General features: G+C 49.6%; 1 protein-coding gene across 4 annotated transcripts in view; it reads left to right on the top strand.

Moving 5' to 3' along the window:
• The first annotated feature begins 81 nt into the window (after positions 1 to 81).
• The window catches only part of Orp8 (Oxysterol-binding protein-related protein 8), a 131,154-nt gene continuing 111,309 nt past the window's right edge, over positions 82 to 19,926 (top strand). For 2 of the 4 annotated variants that reach the window (XM_075690286.1, XM_075690287.1), the window contains exons 1-2: positions 82 to 256; positions 805 to 844. In XM_075690286.1, coding sequence (XP_075546401.1) covers positions 245 to 256; positions 805 to 844 — 52 coding nt within the window. In that variant the 5' untranslated portion in view covers positions 82 to 244. Of the gene's footprint in view, positions 257 to 804; positions 845 to 18,916; positions 19,246 to 19,926 lie in introns of those variants that run through there. The other 2 variants (XM_075690289.1, XM_075690292.1) reach the window with 2 other exon arrangements.

Consider the following 19,926-nt stretch of genomic DNA (forward strand, 5'->3'; position numbering starts at 1 on the left):
GGCAGATTATTTATGTATTTGAAGCGGCCATGCGATAGTTTCGCGCCGATGTCACCGGCAATACTTCATCGCCTGCTTGTTCCGCTTGGCCTCGGCCGGTGCATGCTAAACAGGTGTCGCTGAAGAAGGAACTCAAGAGGAGTGGCGTGGTTTCAGCGGTTTTGGACTGTGCGCGGAAAAGCAAGAGTTGGTCTGTCGCCGATAGAAGTCTGGTCCGTGTCCCAGAAGTAATGACAGAGGCGTGATGGATGCAACGGTGAGATACAAAGCCGCCGCATCGATTGGCCGCTGCTGCATCGTCGCTCCCTCGTGTGCTTATTAAGGCCGTGGACGTTGCCGCGAAAGGAGCGTTTGTGCAAGAGCTTTCTGAACAACCACCGTCGGCTTCTTATATCTTTGGTTAGAACTTACGCAGCCTTTATTGCGGATAGGGTACCAGTAGTAGGGCCTACGGTGTAAATTGCGTCGAGTAAACGCTACCACATCGTGACGGTATCGATCAGCTGTGTTGAACCGCTCGCGTCCGGGTTTCTTTCGCTCGGAGAACAGGGTGCTTTGACTCCGGTTCTCTCAGATTGATTGTCCATATATCACCCGTGTACCTGTAACGTTGCCAGTGCTTGTCCGGTGTGTATTTACGGCTCGGGCGTCAGTTCGCGCGTGAAACTCCGTACGCGATGAGGAAGGCGGTTTGTCTTGGACGGCGGCGAGTCGCCGCCGATGCAGCCAACTGTGTCGAATGGTGCATTTCGTTCGCTACTTTCTCACTCTTTGTGTTGTTCCGTCTCTTTCTTTCCTTTTCAGAATCAGTTTAAAGAAAGCCGGCCTGTCAGCGCGTCCGGAGGTAAGGCTAATCTTTGAGCGCATTCTCGCACGACGAATTCGCGCCCAGGAAAGCGGCAGCTACATTAGTAGCTTCTGATTGTGAGCTCACTTGCAGAACTCGCCGTCTCGCACTGCTCGAAATGCCTGCTCCGCGGTTCAGATGTTTCTACCTAGAGTTGATGAACATCAGCTGTTCATTCTTGAGATATGCTGTCCATACACCTCATCATTTCCCAATCCTTTAAAATGTTGTGTTTTTAATTGAGCATGCTTCAAAAATGCATGTTCTACAGTGGGGACTAGTGGACACAATACGTTATGGGACGGTTTCCTCGTTCAATTTAATGTGGCTGTAGCTGTCACTAGGGGGCTATGAACTGCTCGGAACGCGCATGTTTATGAGGCTTCGCACCAGCTCTGAACTCGGCACAGAAGTTTGCTTGCACATGTTGCAAGTTCACTTTATATTGACATGCAAATTCCATCGTTTCTGTGTGACGGATAATCAAAGAGCTACCCAGGTTGGTTTGTGTATTGTATAAAATTTACAGCACACCGCAACAAGCATCAAAGAAAGTTGGTGTAGGCACAATGCTCTTTTTGTGACGCATTGAAGACTTGGGATCAGCGGCTGAACTTACTTAGAATTTTGGTATGAACATATCCGTCGTTTGAAGATTGCTCATGCTTCTTTGATAAAAGTTGTGGCTACCGGACACAATTAGGACCAATAATTGTCTAGCTCATGAAAAACTGTTTCATACTGTATCTGTAGCAGTGACTGCCAGTGTGATTACTATGTGCAATGATGTTTTCATACATTCTATCTTCCTTAGTGCATGTGCTTTTCATACGTAAGGTACGTTCAAACACTTTATTTCTACGTCTAGATATCATACACTTCTGCCAGTGCTGCTACCGCTGCTGAGTTTGGCGATACTATTTTTTTTACAACGCTTACAACTATCTTTAAAGCACTGGCCCTGCAAACGGGTTCCTCTATCGGCAGAAAGTTTTTTTTTATTGCTCTGCTTAAGATTCTTGTATACACGTTGGTCGTCATGCCATAGCCACAGCCTTCATCGCAGTAAGACCAAACGGATGCTTCTGGGATTGCAGGGCCATGTTGTCAATCACTTTAGGTTGGGCTGGGGTTATTTGGAGATCGACTCTGTGCCCGTTCTGTTCCATGAGGGAATCTTCCAGGGAAAGTATGGTAAATATTCAAGAATAAAGAGTTGTACAGTACCATTTCAAACAAGTTCATGGATTACATTCTCTCAGTGAAGAAATGACCTGGCGTATTTTATAGCTACCTTATAACTTTGCAGCTGCGTCAAAGGTGGTACCGGCTATGAGGCATTCATCCATTCAGCTTGGAAAGCGTCAGACAGGCTACTCCTTTATAATTTTTTGTTTGTGGCGTGTACCTGCAAAGAAGGGCTCGGCGACTTTTTCTTTTCTTCTTCTTTATTTAAGGGGGGAAGGACACAATCAATCAGACCAATTTTTCATGTTGGACCGTTGGGTAATCCCGCGACATCACATAGACGTGTCACTCTCCGCTACTTGCAGTTTCTTGGATTTTGGCGAGCCAGCAAAACCAGCGCAGCACTACGCGATAACGAAACGTGAAAGCGCGGGCGGCGTAGAGATTAGAAAACGAAACCTTTCGACCGCCCGCGTCGTTGTCAAGGGTAACGTCACTGAATTGCTTTTTTCCTAAAAAAATCAAAACGGGACAAGTGGACTTTTCTTTGGTCTTGTAAGGCAATACAATCATCTTTTTTTTTTATTACATGCGGTTGCGTGCTGGTGACAAAAGCATGAGTGTCTTCATTATCGGATTATAGTACTGGAATGTATCGTGGGGGGGGGGGGGGGCGAGTCTCTGATCGTGTCCTACACTTACCTCATTTTCTCGATTACTGAAGCTCTATTCGCGAGAATATTGAAGCCTTAGACGTTCTCGAGCACTAATTTAGTGTCCTTTCTAGTGCAATTGGGGGGTATAGACGTAATGTTTGATCACGTGGGTTCTCTTATGCTGTGCATTGAGATTGCTTACAGACTAGAATGCTTTTGCAGTGCCTTTCTCAGCGATTGCGCTGCAGCCGAGGCTTCGTCTGCCTCATTTACAACCACCTAATTTTATCATTTTGGATCACCCATTTTACGTGATGCATACATGTATAGAGGCGACTATGTGCTGTATAACTGCGCGCAGTCCTTTTAGCTGACCCGATTCGCCGAATTTGATGCGCGAATTAACGTCGAAGTTATAGCTTTTGTGTCCAATGTACGGGAAGTATGGTTGACGGGAGAACATGTGCCTCTTACCGGTCAACGTATGGTGGCAAGAAGGTTTCTAAGCAGGACACGGTGACCTGCGCACCTCGAGGCAACCCTTTCTCTTTGTATTCTTTTTTTTTTTTCTCTGTCAGATGTGGGGCTCTTGTAGGTGAAAACCATGGTTCGTTTCTTGTGGAGAGAGAAATTAGATGTTCGACGCGTGGAGGCTACCGGCAGGCGCGGCCTTGCGCGGTGACGATATACATACATACATGCGTGCAGTCCCCCACTCGAGATCCGTGTCACCGGCGGCCGCTTGCGAAAGGTGGCTGCGCGCCATGTGTTTCTGTAACCGGCGGCCGCAGTGCAGGGTATACGCGTTCGCGACCATAACATATAGCACGTCGCGGCATGCTGGAAGCACATGGGTGGCACAAATAATACGTAATTTGACGCAGTCTTACGTCCACAAGATCTCTCTCTCTCTCTCTCTCACACACACACACGCGCGCGCGCGCGCGCACGCACGCACGCACGCACACGCACACGCACACACACACACACACACACACACACACACACACACACACACACAGTCGTGTAGTCGCGACGGTAAAGGACACACACTAGCGAAACTGTGAACGACGAAATTTAGTGTTGCCGGGCGAGCCTGTGTCCGCAGAAAACAGGCTACACTCAAAAGCACAACGATAGCGCCGAACGCAGTCGGCGGTCGTCGAAAACCTCATCATCGGGTCAAGCGCGTCGGCTTTGATACACGAGTCGCCGAAGGTCCCAGAGCAATCGCTGGTGCCCGCGTGTCTTCCAGAAAGCCCCTGAACAATCCGCGTCGCAGGTTGCGCAAGCTTCGGTGACAACAGACAGCAGATAGAACCGTCGATGACATTCGAGACACTTCCGATACGTGCAGGCGCGACCTGCGCCGAGCGATAACATTTGTTATAAGTGGTGAAACGCGGTCACCCCGATGAAAGGTAAACAAGTACACGCGTCAGTGTTGCCACCCGCGGCATTGGGCACAGTGCAAGAGAAGAGGCAGGCCAGGACAAGAAAGAAAGAAGTGCGCATATGTGCTATAGGCCAGCCCGCTTGACGGCCAGGTCCCCACAGACTTTGCTTTTCGCGAGCCAGCTGCTCCATAAACGCCGCCAGTTCATTTTTCAAGCTACGTGACAAGTACGTGTGCAGTAATTGCGGAACGCAGTGCAGTTGTTCAGAAGAACACACTGGTTCTCCCCATTTCCCCTGTATAATCTGCGGGATTTTCGTTTCCAATTCGCGAATGGGAATCGTTCAGAGAAGCGCGGGTGCGGAAGTGGCGAACCGCGCGCGAGTAGACAAGCTGCGTAATTACGAGTGTGACGGTGTGACATGCGGCGTCAGACACACACACACACACACACACACACACACACACACACACACACACACACACACACACACACACACACACACACACACACACACACACACACACACACACACACACACACACACACACACACACACACACACACACACACACACACACACACACACACACACACACACACACACACACACACACACACACACACACACACACACACACACACACACACACACACACACACACACACACACACACACACACACACACACACACACACACACACACACACACACACACACACACACACACACACACACACACACACACACACACACACACACACACACACACACACACCATCATCATCATCATCATCATCAGGAACTGAAGTCGACGGCAGCGCATCGTCATCGTGACGTTATGCTGATGTGCAGCTGAACATTTACATAATGCGGACTGCGGCCGGGCTAAACCCTGCTTCCGGTGAAAAAAAACAAAAACAAGTGCGTTGCTAAAGTGGAAAGAAGTTGCTCTCAAGTTCTCTCGTCTATATAGCCTCTGGAGGTATACCGCTGATCAGGCGCTCGCCATACGTTGGAATTATAGTACCAAGAGTGAAACTGTGCGTGTAGGCCTATAGATGTGTGATTCGTAGATGAAATGATGTGGCAAAACAACGAATTCGACGTTACACGATGTCGGAGAGAGAAAAAAGCAAGTGAAATGGTATAGTGAAACATTGGTCGCTCTGAGAATGCGCAATTGTATCGGGTATATTATATCAGGCGTGTGGGAAAGGCTGATGGATAATCGGTTTACTTTCGGCAACGGCGCTGTGCCGAACCCTTCATATACAACGTATCATTTTTTTTTTATACTCTCAGTTTGGAACCTCCAAACTCTGATTGGTACAGTTAACGAAAGTATAAGCCCACAGTAACGTTCCTTTCATATTTTTAATATGCTGGAGCAACTTTTTCACTTGTTCGTAGTTCAGGAAACTAATGTCTCTATAGTTACTACTGTAATTAAATATTTACTCGAAAAGATTTCATTGTTTTAATGACACTCCCCGTGGACAGAGATAAAGGTGAACAGGTTGTTCTAATCTTATACTTGGAACGGTGTCTGGCATTCGCGGGGTTATGAAGGTGACGAAACTCGGGGATAAAGATGAATACCATTATTGTCAGCGTACGGGCAAAACTGAAGTGAGGCAGGACAGTGAAACGTGCTCGGGCCAGGTTAGCTTATTTCTTTAATGCGTTAGGATAAAATGCATGCTCTGCGAATGAAATGTTTTAAGACCTTTTTTTTTTTGCGCTACGCAATTGCCAGAATTCCGGTGAATAAATCAGTCAAGACTACAACACCAAGTCGGAGAAATTTTGGTGTCTAAATAATATATATATATATATATATACGCACACCAATGCCGACGACCGAAATTCGCCAGGAGTGCCCTTAATTATAATTGGTGTCACAATAAAAATAACCATTTGGCAACGGGCAGTTAAGCGTACACCGCAAACGTTGTGAGCAGCGGCACAGAAAACGTTGAGCGTAAAGTCAGAAACGCAGTCTTACTCCGCGAAGCCAGCTTTGGAATTGTATAGAAGAGCGTAAAGTTGAAATCACAAAGGAGTATTCGGACAACATAGCCTTACTCTTCGAAGCTATTTCTTGAGCTGCAGGAGGCAGTTTTTTCTAAAGCCCACGACTCCTGCGCATCGCGGAAAGGGGACCAATTATTTTTCCCTCTCATATTAACACGGCTCAAAATGTTGGGACAGCTTTAAAAAAAAACGAAAAAAAAAAACGCGGGGTATAACGCGGACTATCTCAGGTTTTCTGTTGCGTAATTGGAGGTTTGACGGAATATGTATACGAGCCGATTGCTGCATGGCGCTGGTATGCATTCACTAAAACATCGCAAAAAAAAAAAAAAAAATGGACTTCGCGTCTCCGTTCGCAGTATATTCGGCATGGTTGCCGATTAGAACTGGACACCCCGCGGGTGCTCGCGCCGACAATGGTTATTGCGCAATGCCACGCGGAAGCGCTAAGGTGCTGGCGTCGAGGCATCCTTAAAGGGAGCGCTTAAGATCACCTGCGCACATCAGTTTAGACTGAAGTATTCTCTTGAAAGCCTTGTTTTCGTACTTTGTGTGGGGAGAAAAGCTGGAAGGCCCAAGATTCCCCCTCCCCCTCTTTCTTTTCTGAGATTTCGCGCGCCGGTGTACCTCTGCTCTAGCAGTATACACCATTGGGACGTTTTTTTTTTTTTTTCGAAGTATTTTCGAATTTTTCTCGTATTTAATTTTGGCGTAGGAAAAGTTATCGAAACAGGCCCAAGTTGAGTCTTCGCTTATAGCTTGGAACGCTGGGATTTATTTACTCTTCTTTTACTCCCCGATAAATGAATGATCAACTACATAAATACAATTGAAAATCGTGGCTATAGCCGAGCTTGTTGGTATGCGAGGAAATTTACTATTGCGAACAACGCTGTAGAACGGCAGGAAGCGCGCGTGTCGTCTGTTCTCTGTTCTCGCGTTGTTTGCAAATTGTATATAAATGCACCTTCGCGCAAAATTACTATTTTGGGAATGAACACCCGATAAACATTCGGAAAGAGCTTACAGTGTTTCCTCATGTAATCATCTTTTACAAACCTTTCGTGAGGAAAAGGTTTTTCATTCTCGTTGTGGTTGTGCCCGATGACATCGTTCATTATATGCGGTCGTGGTCTGCGTCATTATCATCGTCACTTCAAAGCTTACTGCCGTGTAATTGAGACGTTGAGAAATTTTCAATATTTATATTGTAGTAACGCAAAGCTTACGTACGTTGAGCACTGTTAGAGTTTGGAGTCAAATACTGTGCCGTGGTATGGGGTATACTGCTACACACGCTTCACAAAGCTCTTGGTTCTGCAGAAGAAGAAAAAAAAAAATGTGCTTAGTAGTAGTTGCAAACGTTCCTTTCATTACAACTTCCCAACGTCTGTCCTTTTGCTTATCGAATCGCGCATTTCATCTGACGTGTATGATTTCCGCCTTTTTACAGCCATATCGATCGCAGATTGAGCGTGGTTATATGTGATATCTATCCGATATTGCTCACCTTCACACTAACACTCGCTGCCGTATATATACCCAACAAAACACCACGGATCACCTGCGCACGGTCAGTGCCGCGCTTACGAGCAAAGTGTGGTTTACAAACCCTAAGATAAGTATACATTGCCCTCGTTAATAAACAAGTTTGTTTCGAAAACTCCATCAATTCGCTTAAAAAACATGTATGGTAATTTTTTTTTTGTACGTTGCCTTGCTATACTTCTACAGTTCTATACTGAAAACGTTTAACCTGATATTATTACATTTACATTATTTACTGCTCATGCTGTACTGTGTCTCTCTTATAAGAATGGTTATGTCAGATGATGTTTCGTGCGTGTCCATACTGATGGTTTTGTGCGTACCGCCGTACCTATGTATATTTAGGGAAAAGCCTCTACACAGCGCCGTCCTTTATTTTTTTTTTCACCTTACCCTCAGTCATGTATTAAGCGAATGTATGTCTGGCATAAATACTCAGGCTTTATCGTTGCCATCATTAATTACCGTTCGCTAAAAAAAAAAAAAAGTTGTCCTGATCCGCGCGCAAGCCACATCGTCACGTCAGGGCCACCCATATATAAAGTACACCGAACGATGCTGTCGTTGCGTCACGAGGGCGGGTACCCTGCGGAGGAATACTAAGCGTGATTGGTCGATAGCTTCTCGAGAGCGGCCGCGCCAGCGCGATCGTCTGTTGTATGCGCGATGATTCCTAACATGCTCGATACGCCCACCTCGTTCTTCTCTCTACATGTCGTCGTCCCGTGTGTGCTTGGGCGGCAATTTCTGAATTGAGTCACGTCGCCGCCCCACTTCAAGGTACCATCCCCCCCCCCCCCCACGCGCGCACACACACACAACGAACGGCGCATGCGCGAAGGGAAATTCCAGAGACAGCCCGCTCTTTATTGCCCCCACCGCGCTGGCTGCGTCACATCTCGTTACACTGTAGTGAGTCTGATGCTTCCGGCACTGCGCGGCTATATCCGGGCTCTCGGCGACAATTCTTTTTTTTTCATCACGTCGACATGCTGCGAAGAAGCTCGGGTTTCCGCGAGGCGTATGTCGCAACCGCCAGTGTAGAGTGCCCGTCTCCATTACGGGCTGTGTGGGCTCTAGTATTTCGTTGTTTATTTTTACAACGCTCGCGAGGCGTTGAAAAACATAAAAAAAAGAGCTTTCGTCAGTCGCAGGACAAGGCCACGAAGCTCTCATACGCACTACGTACGCCTCCCCCTCCCCAACTTTGTGCACTGCAGCGAAGGGAGCAGTGCTAGTGTTAGCCAATCAGTAACAAGAGTCTCTTGCGATCGGCGCCAGCGAACACGAAGTGGCAAGCAAGGATACATCGAGCAGATCGTCTCCTTGCTTGTCCTTCGTATTCTCCGACGTCCGTTTGCAGGCCACGAAGGACCAACTCGTCTCACAACACGTTCTAACGAGCACCGATCGACTGCGTGTTCTGGGAAGCAGGACTAGTCCGTTCTGCGCCGCTGATCCTTCCGCGAAGCTTCCGTTCAGTCGGAGCATGCGTGGAGCGCGATTAGTGGCGGACAGTCGAGATCTTTGGTTCTCCGTTCTGGTTGGGTGACGCAACCCGCAACTTGCGCTGCACTGTACAGAATAGCTGAGACGGAGTGCAGTGTTGTTGTCCGAGATTGGAGAGGCTCTAAGCTTGCGAAATCGAGCGAGATCTGTGGACTCTCTCGCGGAACGGCACTCTTCGTTTGTTTTGTGGAAAACTTCTCATTAGCGGATAAAATGAATACCGTACTTCCGTTCGTACACATCGCTTCAGAATCCGCAGCACGTCCTCACTTGCCTCACGCCACAAGTGTTTGTGAAACTTCGCTTAGCAATGGTGTACGAAACCTAAAAAAAAAAAAAAAAAATATCGCAGTTTTGGCTTATACACGGCAGCGATATTATGATTAAATTGCCCAAATAGACCGGATGTTGCTTAGTTCGCGACGTCATGGATCACTAGGCGCTGCTTTGGGAATATGAAGGTTCCCTCGGCACTGGTTTTTCACGTTTAGGTCGCTTGACATAAGCCTCCGCTTCTGGTGGAAGCTGCTCATTTGGTATTCGACAGTGTGTGTAGTATGCCAGTTTAACTAGGTATTATTATATTGTCTCGTTATGGGCATGTCGCCTCGGCAGCGTAGTCCAACAACTGTATCTGCGTACGTGCGTAGCTTGTTTACGAAGATGGTTTGTGTGGTCGCTAAAGGTGGCTTCTCCACACTAAGAGGCCTTGTCGGGAGAAGCCAGCCTCACGTGCGCTGCTCCACACGTGATGGTGGTAAGTCGTTCTAGAAGTGGAAATAAAACGGCAGCGCGCGCACTGGTGCTGCTATTCTTGCCGCGATATCTTCCTTGGCGCATGCTCGCTGTTTGCAAGCCGACCCTCGGCTCAGACGCGGCACCATGAGTGGGAGGCCGGCCATCTTGCGTAGGCAAGGGGGGAGGGGGGGCAGCCTCCTTCCAGTATTTCGCGTGATAATCCACATTGCGAAGCTGGAGAGCGGTTGAAGTCGCGGGGGGCTGTATTGTCGGCGTGTGAAATGAGCGGGGAGAGCGAGTTGCTCTGTAAAGGGTGCGTGGCATGCCGTCGCGCAGCTCAACCTCCCCCCCCCCCCTCCTCGGATTTCGAAGGCGGCAGAAGAGAGTCACGGCGATTCTCTCCTGGAAACCAGAGAGCGGGACGGGATGCTGTCGCGATGTTCGTCGTCGTGCAAGCCGTAACTAGGCACAACAGGCAATTTGGAACCATGTAGACAACGTTTCCTTGCAAACGTTTTTCGTTCGCAAGAAAACGTTTGCGCGATATGTTCGTGCTACTGCATTTGTATAACGATGTGCATGATGGAGCTGCATTGTATGCGGCAGATTGCACGCTTGTTGTTGAATTGGGAATTAAAAAAAAGAAAGAAAAAGAAAAGGCAGGAAGAGAAACGGCGCCATTGGTTCGAGTGTGACGCACTCCGGACGAAATTTCCTAAATTCGTGAAAAAAATTCGCAGTGCTGACATTTGTGACTAGAACCTGCAGGAAGCGAAAAGAAAGCCCTTCATATTTTTTCGCCGCATACGCAAGTTTTGTTCATGCCCCGAGGAAGATGGCGCCGGTCCGGCTATACGCTTTCGGGCCGCCTTTTTTTCGCTCCACAAGTTTAGCTGTATGCATGTCCTTGATCTGCGCTGTACGTGCACCCTTCTGTTCTTCTTACCTTCTTTTCTTGAGCACAAGCCACACACGCTGTATATCTGCAGTGTCTTCGTTTAATATACAGACGGGGTGCCAATCACCTGTCGTACGAGTAGCCAGCAGCCGCTGAAGCGGATCTGGTTTCGTCTAGCAGGAAGACGACTTCACACGACCTGCCTCTCGTGTAATAACATGGACTGTAATATGGCTGTAATAACATCGCCAATTTTATTCGTTGATAGTGCTTTAAAGTTATATGCTGGCAGCAGTTCAATGACGTCGCGATGACCCCTCTGGATTCGTGCATAAATTGTGTAGTTTTTAATCGCTAAGCGGAGTAATCATTACAAGTGTTCCGATTTTTGGTGCTATAACTTGTTACTTTCTTTTTGACGGTAAGGGACACTACGGAGAAAAATTAGTTGAACTGTATTATATAAGCTGACCAATCTACGTGCAACACCATGAAAACAAGTCGTACCGTGAAAAGATGCCCGGTAAAAAAAAGGACTAGTGGTGACGCCGCTTTGATGTTCCCGCACCAGCTTGCCGTGACGTCACTGATTTCGACGGCGCCCAGTTAATTTTAATGCGAAGCTTTCTTCGCGAGCCCTCTCGGACTCTTCAGACCGTGGCTGCTGGGTGCATGCTGTCAGGCTTGCCGAATAGCTCTCACGGAGGACACGGCATTACCGTCTTTACTATCCTTGCAGGTGTCCTGGCTGCTAGCCTTGTTTTCTACGGAATTACGCAGTGATGAAACAAATTATGCCTAAATGTCCTCGTTGCGACAAACACGCGTTATCGAGAACACAATTCCTTCCATAAAGCAAACCTTCCTGTGCCTACCCTCTGTAGGGTTTGGGGCATCTGCTTTGTCTTTCGCACCCGCCGTGGTTGCTCAGTGGCTATGGTGTTGGGCTGCTGAGCACGAGGTCGCGAGATCGAATCCCGGCCACGGCGGCCGCATTTCGATGGGGGCGAAATGCGAAAACACCCGTGTGCTTAGATTTAGGTGCACGTTAAAGAACCCCAGGTGGTCGAAATTTCCGGAGTCCTCCACTACGGCGTGCCTCATAATCAGAAAGTGGTTTTGGCACGTAAAACCCGAAATATTATTATTATTGTCTTTCGCCGAGCAAAGTGCAGTTTATGACTGCACTATCCGCAGGATCGGCCCGCTCTGGTCGGCGCGCCGATCCTGGATGCAGTGTCATAGCAAAGGGTGCCAATCCCGGAGACAGTATAATGCGCAAGTGCATGCAGTATAACACGTTACACATAGAGAGGGTCCGGTTAAGGCCATTGTAAAGCCGTCACTATTCCCTTATTGCGTATGTGCACCTGCCAAAACGTTTTATCAGCGGGACTGATCCTATACTACACACACGCAAAAAAAAAAAAAGGTGGTCGAGATTGCTCTGCGTCTTGGGCGGAAAACGTCTCGTCACGGGATCGAACACGACTTTTCGAGGATCGACACCGCGTCTGATATAGCGAACGTCATTCGCGGGTGACGGACCACGTGCATCGCCTGTCAACACTTCCGGTCTGCAAGGGTCGATCGGCTGCGCCAAAGGGGCTCCTCCACCTAAACATACCCAAGTCCATATTTTATTAACAGGATCTATCCGGAGAGGGAAATTCAAACCAACTGTAATAAGTGCAATGGCATCATTACTCTTGACCACATGCTTTGGCAGTGCCCCGCGGTCTTCACAGACCGTGACAAGGAACAAGAATGGTGGCGGCAAATGCTACACAGTGAATCACTCTCTGACCAATTACGGGCAGTCCAGAAGGCCCGCGATGTGGCTGAAGGGCTCGGCCTGACAGTCCCAACGTGGGAGCGGCCCGCGTCAACGTATGGTTGACCTTCAGGACCCAATAAAGTTCTCCATACCATACCATACCGAAACCACGCGCGTGGCGACGCCCTCGGCGCGAAATACGTAACAGCGCGCTTTTGTCGGCGTAAAAGAAAAAAGAAGGACGTCGCGAAGTGGGCAGCCGATGTCCGCGTGAAGCACCGCAATGACCGTGTGTTGAGCCCCCCCCCCCCCTTCCTATCTTTCTTTTTTTTCGTTTCGCCCCCCGAGAGGAACCGCTGTCGCGCGACGAGCTCAAGCCCTTCGTGACCGGGAAGTCCGGAAAGCCGACGGTTTTCCGGAGGACCGACCGCGCGCCCTGTCGCCGTAACGGCGGGAGCCACGTGGTCGTCTCGCGTTGTTTTTCGAGCAGCGCGCGACTGACGTAATATACTCGGCCGTTGAAAAGCACGGAATAAGCTGGTTACGCGTCCGCGCTGGTGGACAATTTCGGCGTATGCGTTCGTGCACGTAGCGCCACGCGTTTCCGCTCCAAACTGCTGGTCCGAATGCACGCGCCTCCGAAAAAGTTGCAGATTCACCTCGGGTGACGGAAGCGAGAGCTTCGCGCGCGGTCACCGTATACGTCGGGAAGCCGTCTGCGACATCTCGAGTGCATGTGCTCGCTCGTCTTGTGTGTCCGTGCTGCGTTTCTAAACGCGCACTGCGTCACTATGGCGCCTTCTCTACACGTGTAACGTACGGGTGGCAGTCGCGGTGTGCTAAGTACTATACACGTGTGCGCGACAACCATGGGCCTCCGCAGCGCCTTGGAGCGCTGGAAGAAGAGGCGGGAGGCGAGGCTTTCGCCGAGGCCGGCGGAGGCGGCGCGGGCGAAGTCGACGGCCGCGGAAACGATTCTGACCCGAGGTAGCGGCGGCGGCGACGGCGCGCGCGAAGATGCCAAGTGGCGACCGGCGAGCCGTAAAAGTGGACGCGAACCGCTCTGTTGGCGCTTTTCCTGGCTGCAACCGCCGGGCCTGGCAACGATTCCCGAAGGAACGTGCTACGTCTGTGGTGAGTGGAGCGATGTGCGCCTTCGTCGGCCCCGTCCCGAGAAAACGGTGCAGCGATCGCGCATCGCGGTTTGTCCGGTCTTCTGAAGTGCGGACGTTTTTAGGGAAGGGTCTTGGAAACCGGATCTACCGCGTGTTAGCGAGCTCGTACTTTTGCTTACGTGCATTGCATGCTGGCGATGGAAATCCAGAGCTTCTCGCTGGTGCCGCACGGGCGCATCTGCCGGCTTCAAGATTGAGAAGCTTGGCACATTTACAGCGCTGAAAAAAAACAACACAAGAATCCAGAACGTGCAGATATTCTTGTTGAATCCATTCAGCGATAACGTCATGTTTTGTGCTTTTGCTTTTTACAGCGTCGTAAGTATGTCTTCAAACCAAATAGCCCTGCTTTGTGCGTTAATTACTGCAGGATTGAGAACACGCGGCATGTCGGCTAACCGTCATCATGTAGTTTGAAAAGACACGTCGCGGTGGGCTTAGCATATGGCGTTCGTTTTTGTGTCAGTTACTTCCTTCGAAGCGAATCCCGAGTCGACATCTTGCCGCGCACACTGGTAGGCGCACATATACGCTTCAAGAAGATGGCGAAAAGTATACTCGCACGGTAAATATATCGCGCATATTTTGGTGTACAGGATCGATAATTAATGTTACTTCTTTAGCTGGTACCACATGAGGTATGCCTCTCGAATTCCATACGGGTCTAGGCGAGAGTTGTTTCTGCCTCGAGGACTGCTTAAAATAAATATAAATGTATAGATCCACCCTCTTTCATTCTTTCGTTTCGACCGGCTGTTCCCTTAATTTCCCCTCTCTCTTCCTCTATCTCTGCTTTCGCAAAAAGTTTTTCTTGAGAATAAGGCACGAACGTACGACGGCATAGACAGTATACGTCGCACACAATGTATTCGTGTATGTCTGTGTGGTCGTTCGTTGGCGCCTGATGTGCTGAAAATGCAAAACTAACTTGCATCTTATGTAGGATGTTTCCTTTCGAGCCGCGACGTAACAAATGCGACGGCGGAAGCCTCGGATTTCCCTCCTACCCACAAGTATACGCGCCAAGAGAACGCCATCATATAGGCCCATGGCAACTGTCTCCCACGAATACTATAGATACGCGCCAAGGGAACGTCGTCATATAGGCCCATGGCAACTGTCTCCCATGAATACTATGCGCGCCAAGGGAACGTCGCCATATAGCCCCATGGCAACTGACTCCCACGAATACTATACGCGCCAAGGGAACGTCGTCATATAGGCCCATGGCAACTGACTCCCACGAATACTATACGCGTCAAGGGAACGTCGTCATATAGGCCCATGGCAACTGTCTCCCATGAATACTATACGCGCCAAGGGAATGTCGCCATATAGGCCCATGGCAACTGTCTCCCACGAATACTATACGCGCCAAGGGAACGTCGTCATATAGGCCCATGGTAACTGTCTCCCACGAATACTATAGATACGCGCCAAGGGAACGTCGTCATATAGGCCCATGGCAACTGTCTCCCATGAATACTATACGCGCCAAGGGAACGTCGTCATATAGGCCCATGGCAACTGTCTCCCATGAATACTATACGCGCCAAGGGAACGTCGTCATATAGGCCCATGGCAACTGTCTCCCACGAATACGCTATACGTATAGCGAGTGGGGAACGCGCGCGAGCCTTGAACTTCTACTCGTTTCTATGCGCGATGAACTGCGGCGCCGACGCAGCTGCAGGTGTGCGACACGTGGAGCGGTAGCCTAATCGCGCGCGTGTTGCGCGGTGTGCTCGCGGGACCGTGCACACTTTGGACCCCGATCGCGGGCCCATTAATTTGCGTCCTCCCGCAACGGTCCGCTGCTTGCGCGTACGCGCCACCGGTGCCCTTCTCCTGCACACGCGATCAAAGCGTGGTGCAGCGTTGCGTGGAAGCTTGCGCTGCGTCTCCACCCACATGCAGCGAGGTTGCACCGGCGCACGGAGCTGTGTTCCTCGTCTGCTCTTAAGTAAAGGAACAGACGACAGTGCAAAGTCGGCTTGCTGCGTTGCTAGCTGCTATTGGAAGGTACATTGAAGAGGAGTACTAGTTAAAACTGGATACGTAAACAAAATTATTGAACGCCATTAAAGGTCAGTATTACCGGGAATAGAGGCGTGGTAAATCGCAGAAGACGCAACCGGGAACAAAAGACGGATGGCGACGCCACGATGCATTCTTCGTACTAGCCCCGCTTGACGTCATGAATTTGAACAACGTCGTCAGGGATGGGTGCAAGGGGGGAGTCATGAAATTGCCTATCGATTGATTACATTGCTTTGCAGAGGAACGAAAGATCAAACTTAAGTTCCGATAACATTTCTCTCGCTCAAGAACGGCCCAAATACAAAAAGAAAAGAACTACTGAAATCCGTTACATCACATTGACTTATTGGCTCTACGTTTCGGGTGCCATATTCTAAAAAAATGGAAACTAACACTTTGCTAGTAAACGGCCATTTTTTCCCGCCACTCAAGTGGAAACAGAACCTTGAAACAAAAGACAAAAGATGTCAACATGACAGTGCTCTCTAACACTCTTTGAAGGCGGCAATCGAGCGCGCTGGCTAAGGACGACACCTAGTTTAGTGGAGCCCACGAGCTTCTCCCTCTCTGTTGAATAAAAGTTTTCGCCACCACCACCACAACCTCGAGGCCGTCCGTGAAAGCGTGCCGAAACAAAGCGCTACTAGACGGCCACCTCATCACCACAAGTCGATAGGTTTGACATAGCTGCACTTCCTGCTTCTTCTTTTTTTTTTTTTTTCTTTGTGAGACTAGGAGTTTCGAATTGGTTTTGACCAAGGCTGCGTCTTCTGCCGCGCGGGGGCTGCCGGCCGTCCCCGTCACTCGCTGGCTGGTGCGGAGGACCCACCCATGCGTCCTTGGCGCGCGCCGCGCCACGCGAAAGGAAAACCGAGCCACGTGCTTTCTCTTCTAACCTCGCCGGATCGCGTTTAGATGCAGCCCGGCGACGCGCAGCGTTTCGGGTATTGCCGGCGACTGTGTGCGCTTCCGTGTCAGGCCCTAGGTGTACACACACGGACGAGCGACGTTTATGCTGTTAGGGGGAAGTCGCACTGCGCGCCGCATATATGCATGCTTTGCGCGCGTGTTTCATTTATGTATACAGCGGGTAGCTGTATATCGACTCCGAAGAGGATGGCGCAGGCGTGCTCTCTCCGGTTCGGTGTATATATGTGCATAGTTGCGTGCAGTCTCGCGGGGGCCAACTGTGCAAGATTTGTGCGTGACGTGCCCCGTGGTTTTAATGACGGTTGAAAGAATGGCCGTTGTCTCGCGTGCTCCGAATTCGGACACGTAGCGAAAAAGATACGTCCATAGGATGGCGCCGTATTCCCGCTCTATAGACATCACGACCGTCTTGTAACGAGATAGCGAGAGAGAGAAGAGACGAGCTGACGCACAGGAATCGTCGAGGCGTTCCATACCAAAAACTAAGGAGAAAAAAAAATATCAGCGAGATGAAGCCAGTTAAGCAAATTTTTCGGATATGAGGAACAGTTTGTGAACAATTTGGCAGTCTTCCCGCAGACTCAATGAAAAAAAAAATATTGGAATACTTAGTTGGAGTCTTCACGCTTTCACTCTCAGGTAGAGAGAGATCGCTGCCGCTTTCAGCATGTCGCGTATACCAGCCGCGGTGGCGCATTTGATTTGTCGTTCTGCTTCTGCGTATACAGTCTTCGTACATCGTCGCCGCAACAGCTGTCGTCGCTCACGCGTGTTCCGGCGAGAGGTGTGTCCCGAGCCGACCGTGGCCCATCATAAAAGAAGAATGTGCACAGATTGCACGGAAACGGGCGCAACATGCCCCGCAATTAGTGTGCAACCCCTTCTCGGAGCCACGCACCCGCGCTCAAATGTGTAAACAAAGCACGTGAGCGCGGTGACACACTCGGTGCTGCTGCCGCGCACGCGGTGTGACGTCGGAATGTTTTATCGTATAGCGCGATGAATAGCCGCTGGGTGTCACACATCGCCCGGGTCGGCTGCTGCGTGTGTGTGCCGAGCTACAAATATGTCGAGCTGGCATCGCCGCATCACGGCGTGTTGAAACAACGAGTGTGCTGCTTCCGGAGCCGGCCCACAACGCCCTCCAGCTGGAACGGCAAGTTGAAAAAAAAGAAAAAAGTTAAAAGTAAATGACAGACACAATACGAAGAAATCGCGACGCAGCACTGGACTTATGACTAAATTTATCACACGCGAGAAACGCAAGAGGGACGTTTGTGTTCGAAAATGTGAGATGGCACTGTGGAGGTGACACAGTGTCGTCAGCTCACACGAGACTGTCTTTCGAAATCGTCATTTCTGCCTTGCGTGTTTGTTACTAACTCGAGCAGTCCAGTGGCGTGGTGACGTCTTGTGCGTGTAAGCTTAGAACATAGGTTTGCCCAAGCAATTCAACATTCGTCAGCTATGTACTCAACCTTTCAAGGTGTTAAACATTTTACAGGTGATTAAGTTATGTTCTCACCTAGCGCGTTTTTTTTTCAGTGGCTATGGCGTTCTGATCGATCGATCGATCAATCAATCAATCAATCAATCAATCAATCAATCAATCAATCAATCAATCAATCAATCAATCAATCAATCAACTCTTCAGTGATGCTCGTTTTTTTTTTAAAGGAATCAACTGCTTCCGTCGCCGGACAGGGCTTCCTCTAGAGTATAGTTCCTTCGGGCGCCAGTTAATTCTGTTCTTTGTAAACAGCTTGCAGCTGCAGAACGGACGAAGAGAGTTCACTTCTTTAGGGAATCCTGTCATGCTCGCGCAATGTGGACTCGATGCGAAAGTGCCCTACAGAAACGTCAGACTTGGGAACCCGAACTCTGACGTGTTTGTATACGACATACATACATACTCCTATCTGGCCACTTGAAGAAAAGAAGAAAAAAAAAAGCGTCCGGTGTAAAACGTCGTGAAAAACAATGCAAGTGATTCGCCATGCGACGACATGCTATATAGCACCGCACCCATCCGTCTACCTTGCAACTCGTTCTACTGAAACAATTTGTGCGTGAAAGCCACGCTCTCAAGCGGCTGCGTGCCGCCCTGCCTCTCGATCCATACCTTTTTAACGGCAGGCTCCTTCGGACTGCGAGGAAGTCTTTTTGCGGCGCCGCCAGGGCGATTGCGTCACGAGGGGGAGGAGGAGGAGGCTGGACACGTGCGGAGGTGAGAACGCGCACGTGCTTTTCCTCGACCTTGCCGTCGCGCCGCGCTTCGAAAACGGCTCCGTATATCTTTCAAAAACTCGCTCTTGTCGCGTGCGTCGACGCCTTTTGCATTTTATCTCCCCCTCCCAATGTTTTCCTTTTCGCAAACGTACGCGACGTAGGAAGTAACGGACGCTCACGAGGTTGCGCGTTCGCGACCACCTGCTGTAACATTGCGGCGAACCGTTGCTGCCCCGGCTGCTTTTTCGTGTTGCGTGTGCTCTGGGGCGTTCACCGTGAGTCCTCTTTCTGCCGTTTGTTGTCCGCGGAATTGTGCCTTTCGTTTGAAGCGGCGGGCTGTTACTTGTTTCTACCTCTTGTCGTTTGAGACTTCGGGCTTGTTGCTTATTTTTTTTCTCCCGAGTATCGTTTGTGTAATTACCCACTTTCGTAACGCGTTCATTTGGGAGGGGGGGGGGGTTGGAGGGGAGAAGGGGCTGTGGTGGTGGGTAGGGGTAAAGCCCCTCCATACACGTTTTCGCAAAAGCGGCGCTGACGCGTGGATGGAGGGGTTTTAGGTAGGGGTATGTGCTACTGTACCTGCGGGGTCCCATTTTAGGCGTTCGGTGTCTCATAATCAAGAAATACGGTATTTTGGAACTGTTACGAAAAACGAGAAGACAACCGGTCTAGTGCTAATACCGCAGGTTGCCGGCGTTGTAACCATTGGGCGTTCTGGTCAGGCATTTTTGTACTCATTGTTTCTGATAAATTCAACCACTTCCCAAACCGCATCCTGTCCCTGGCAAGTATAATTCTTCGAGTGTATTTTAAGCTCTGACGGGTAGGTTTAAGCATGCATTTGGATCAAATATGTCGCCAATTTTGGGCGCATTTAACGTTTTTTTTTCTTCGTTCATTAACAGTCACTATCGCATATTTGAACTTACTACTTTGAAGTATAGTCACCCACCTCT

This window comes from Dermacentor variabilis, chromosome 4 (genome assembly GCF_050947875.1).
Source record: "Dermacentor variabilis isolate Ectoservices chromosome 4, ASM5094787v1, whole genome shotgun sequence".
Taxonomy (NCBI): domain Eukaryota; kingdom Metazoa; phylum Arthropoda; class Arachnida; order Ixodida; family Ixodidae; genus Dermacentor; species Dermacentor variabilis.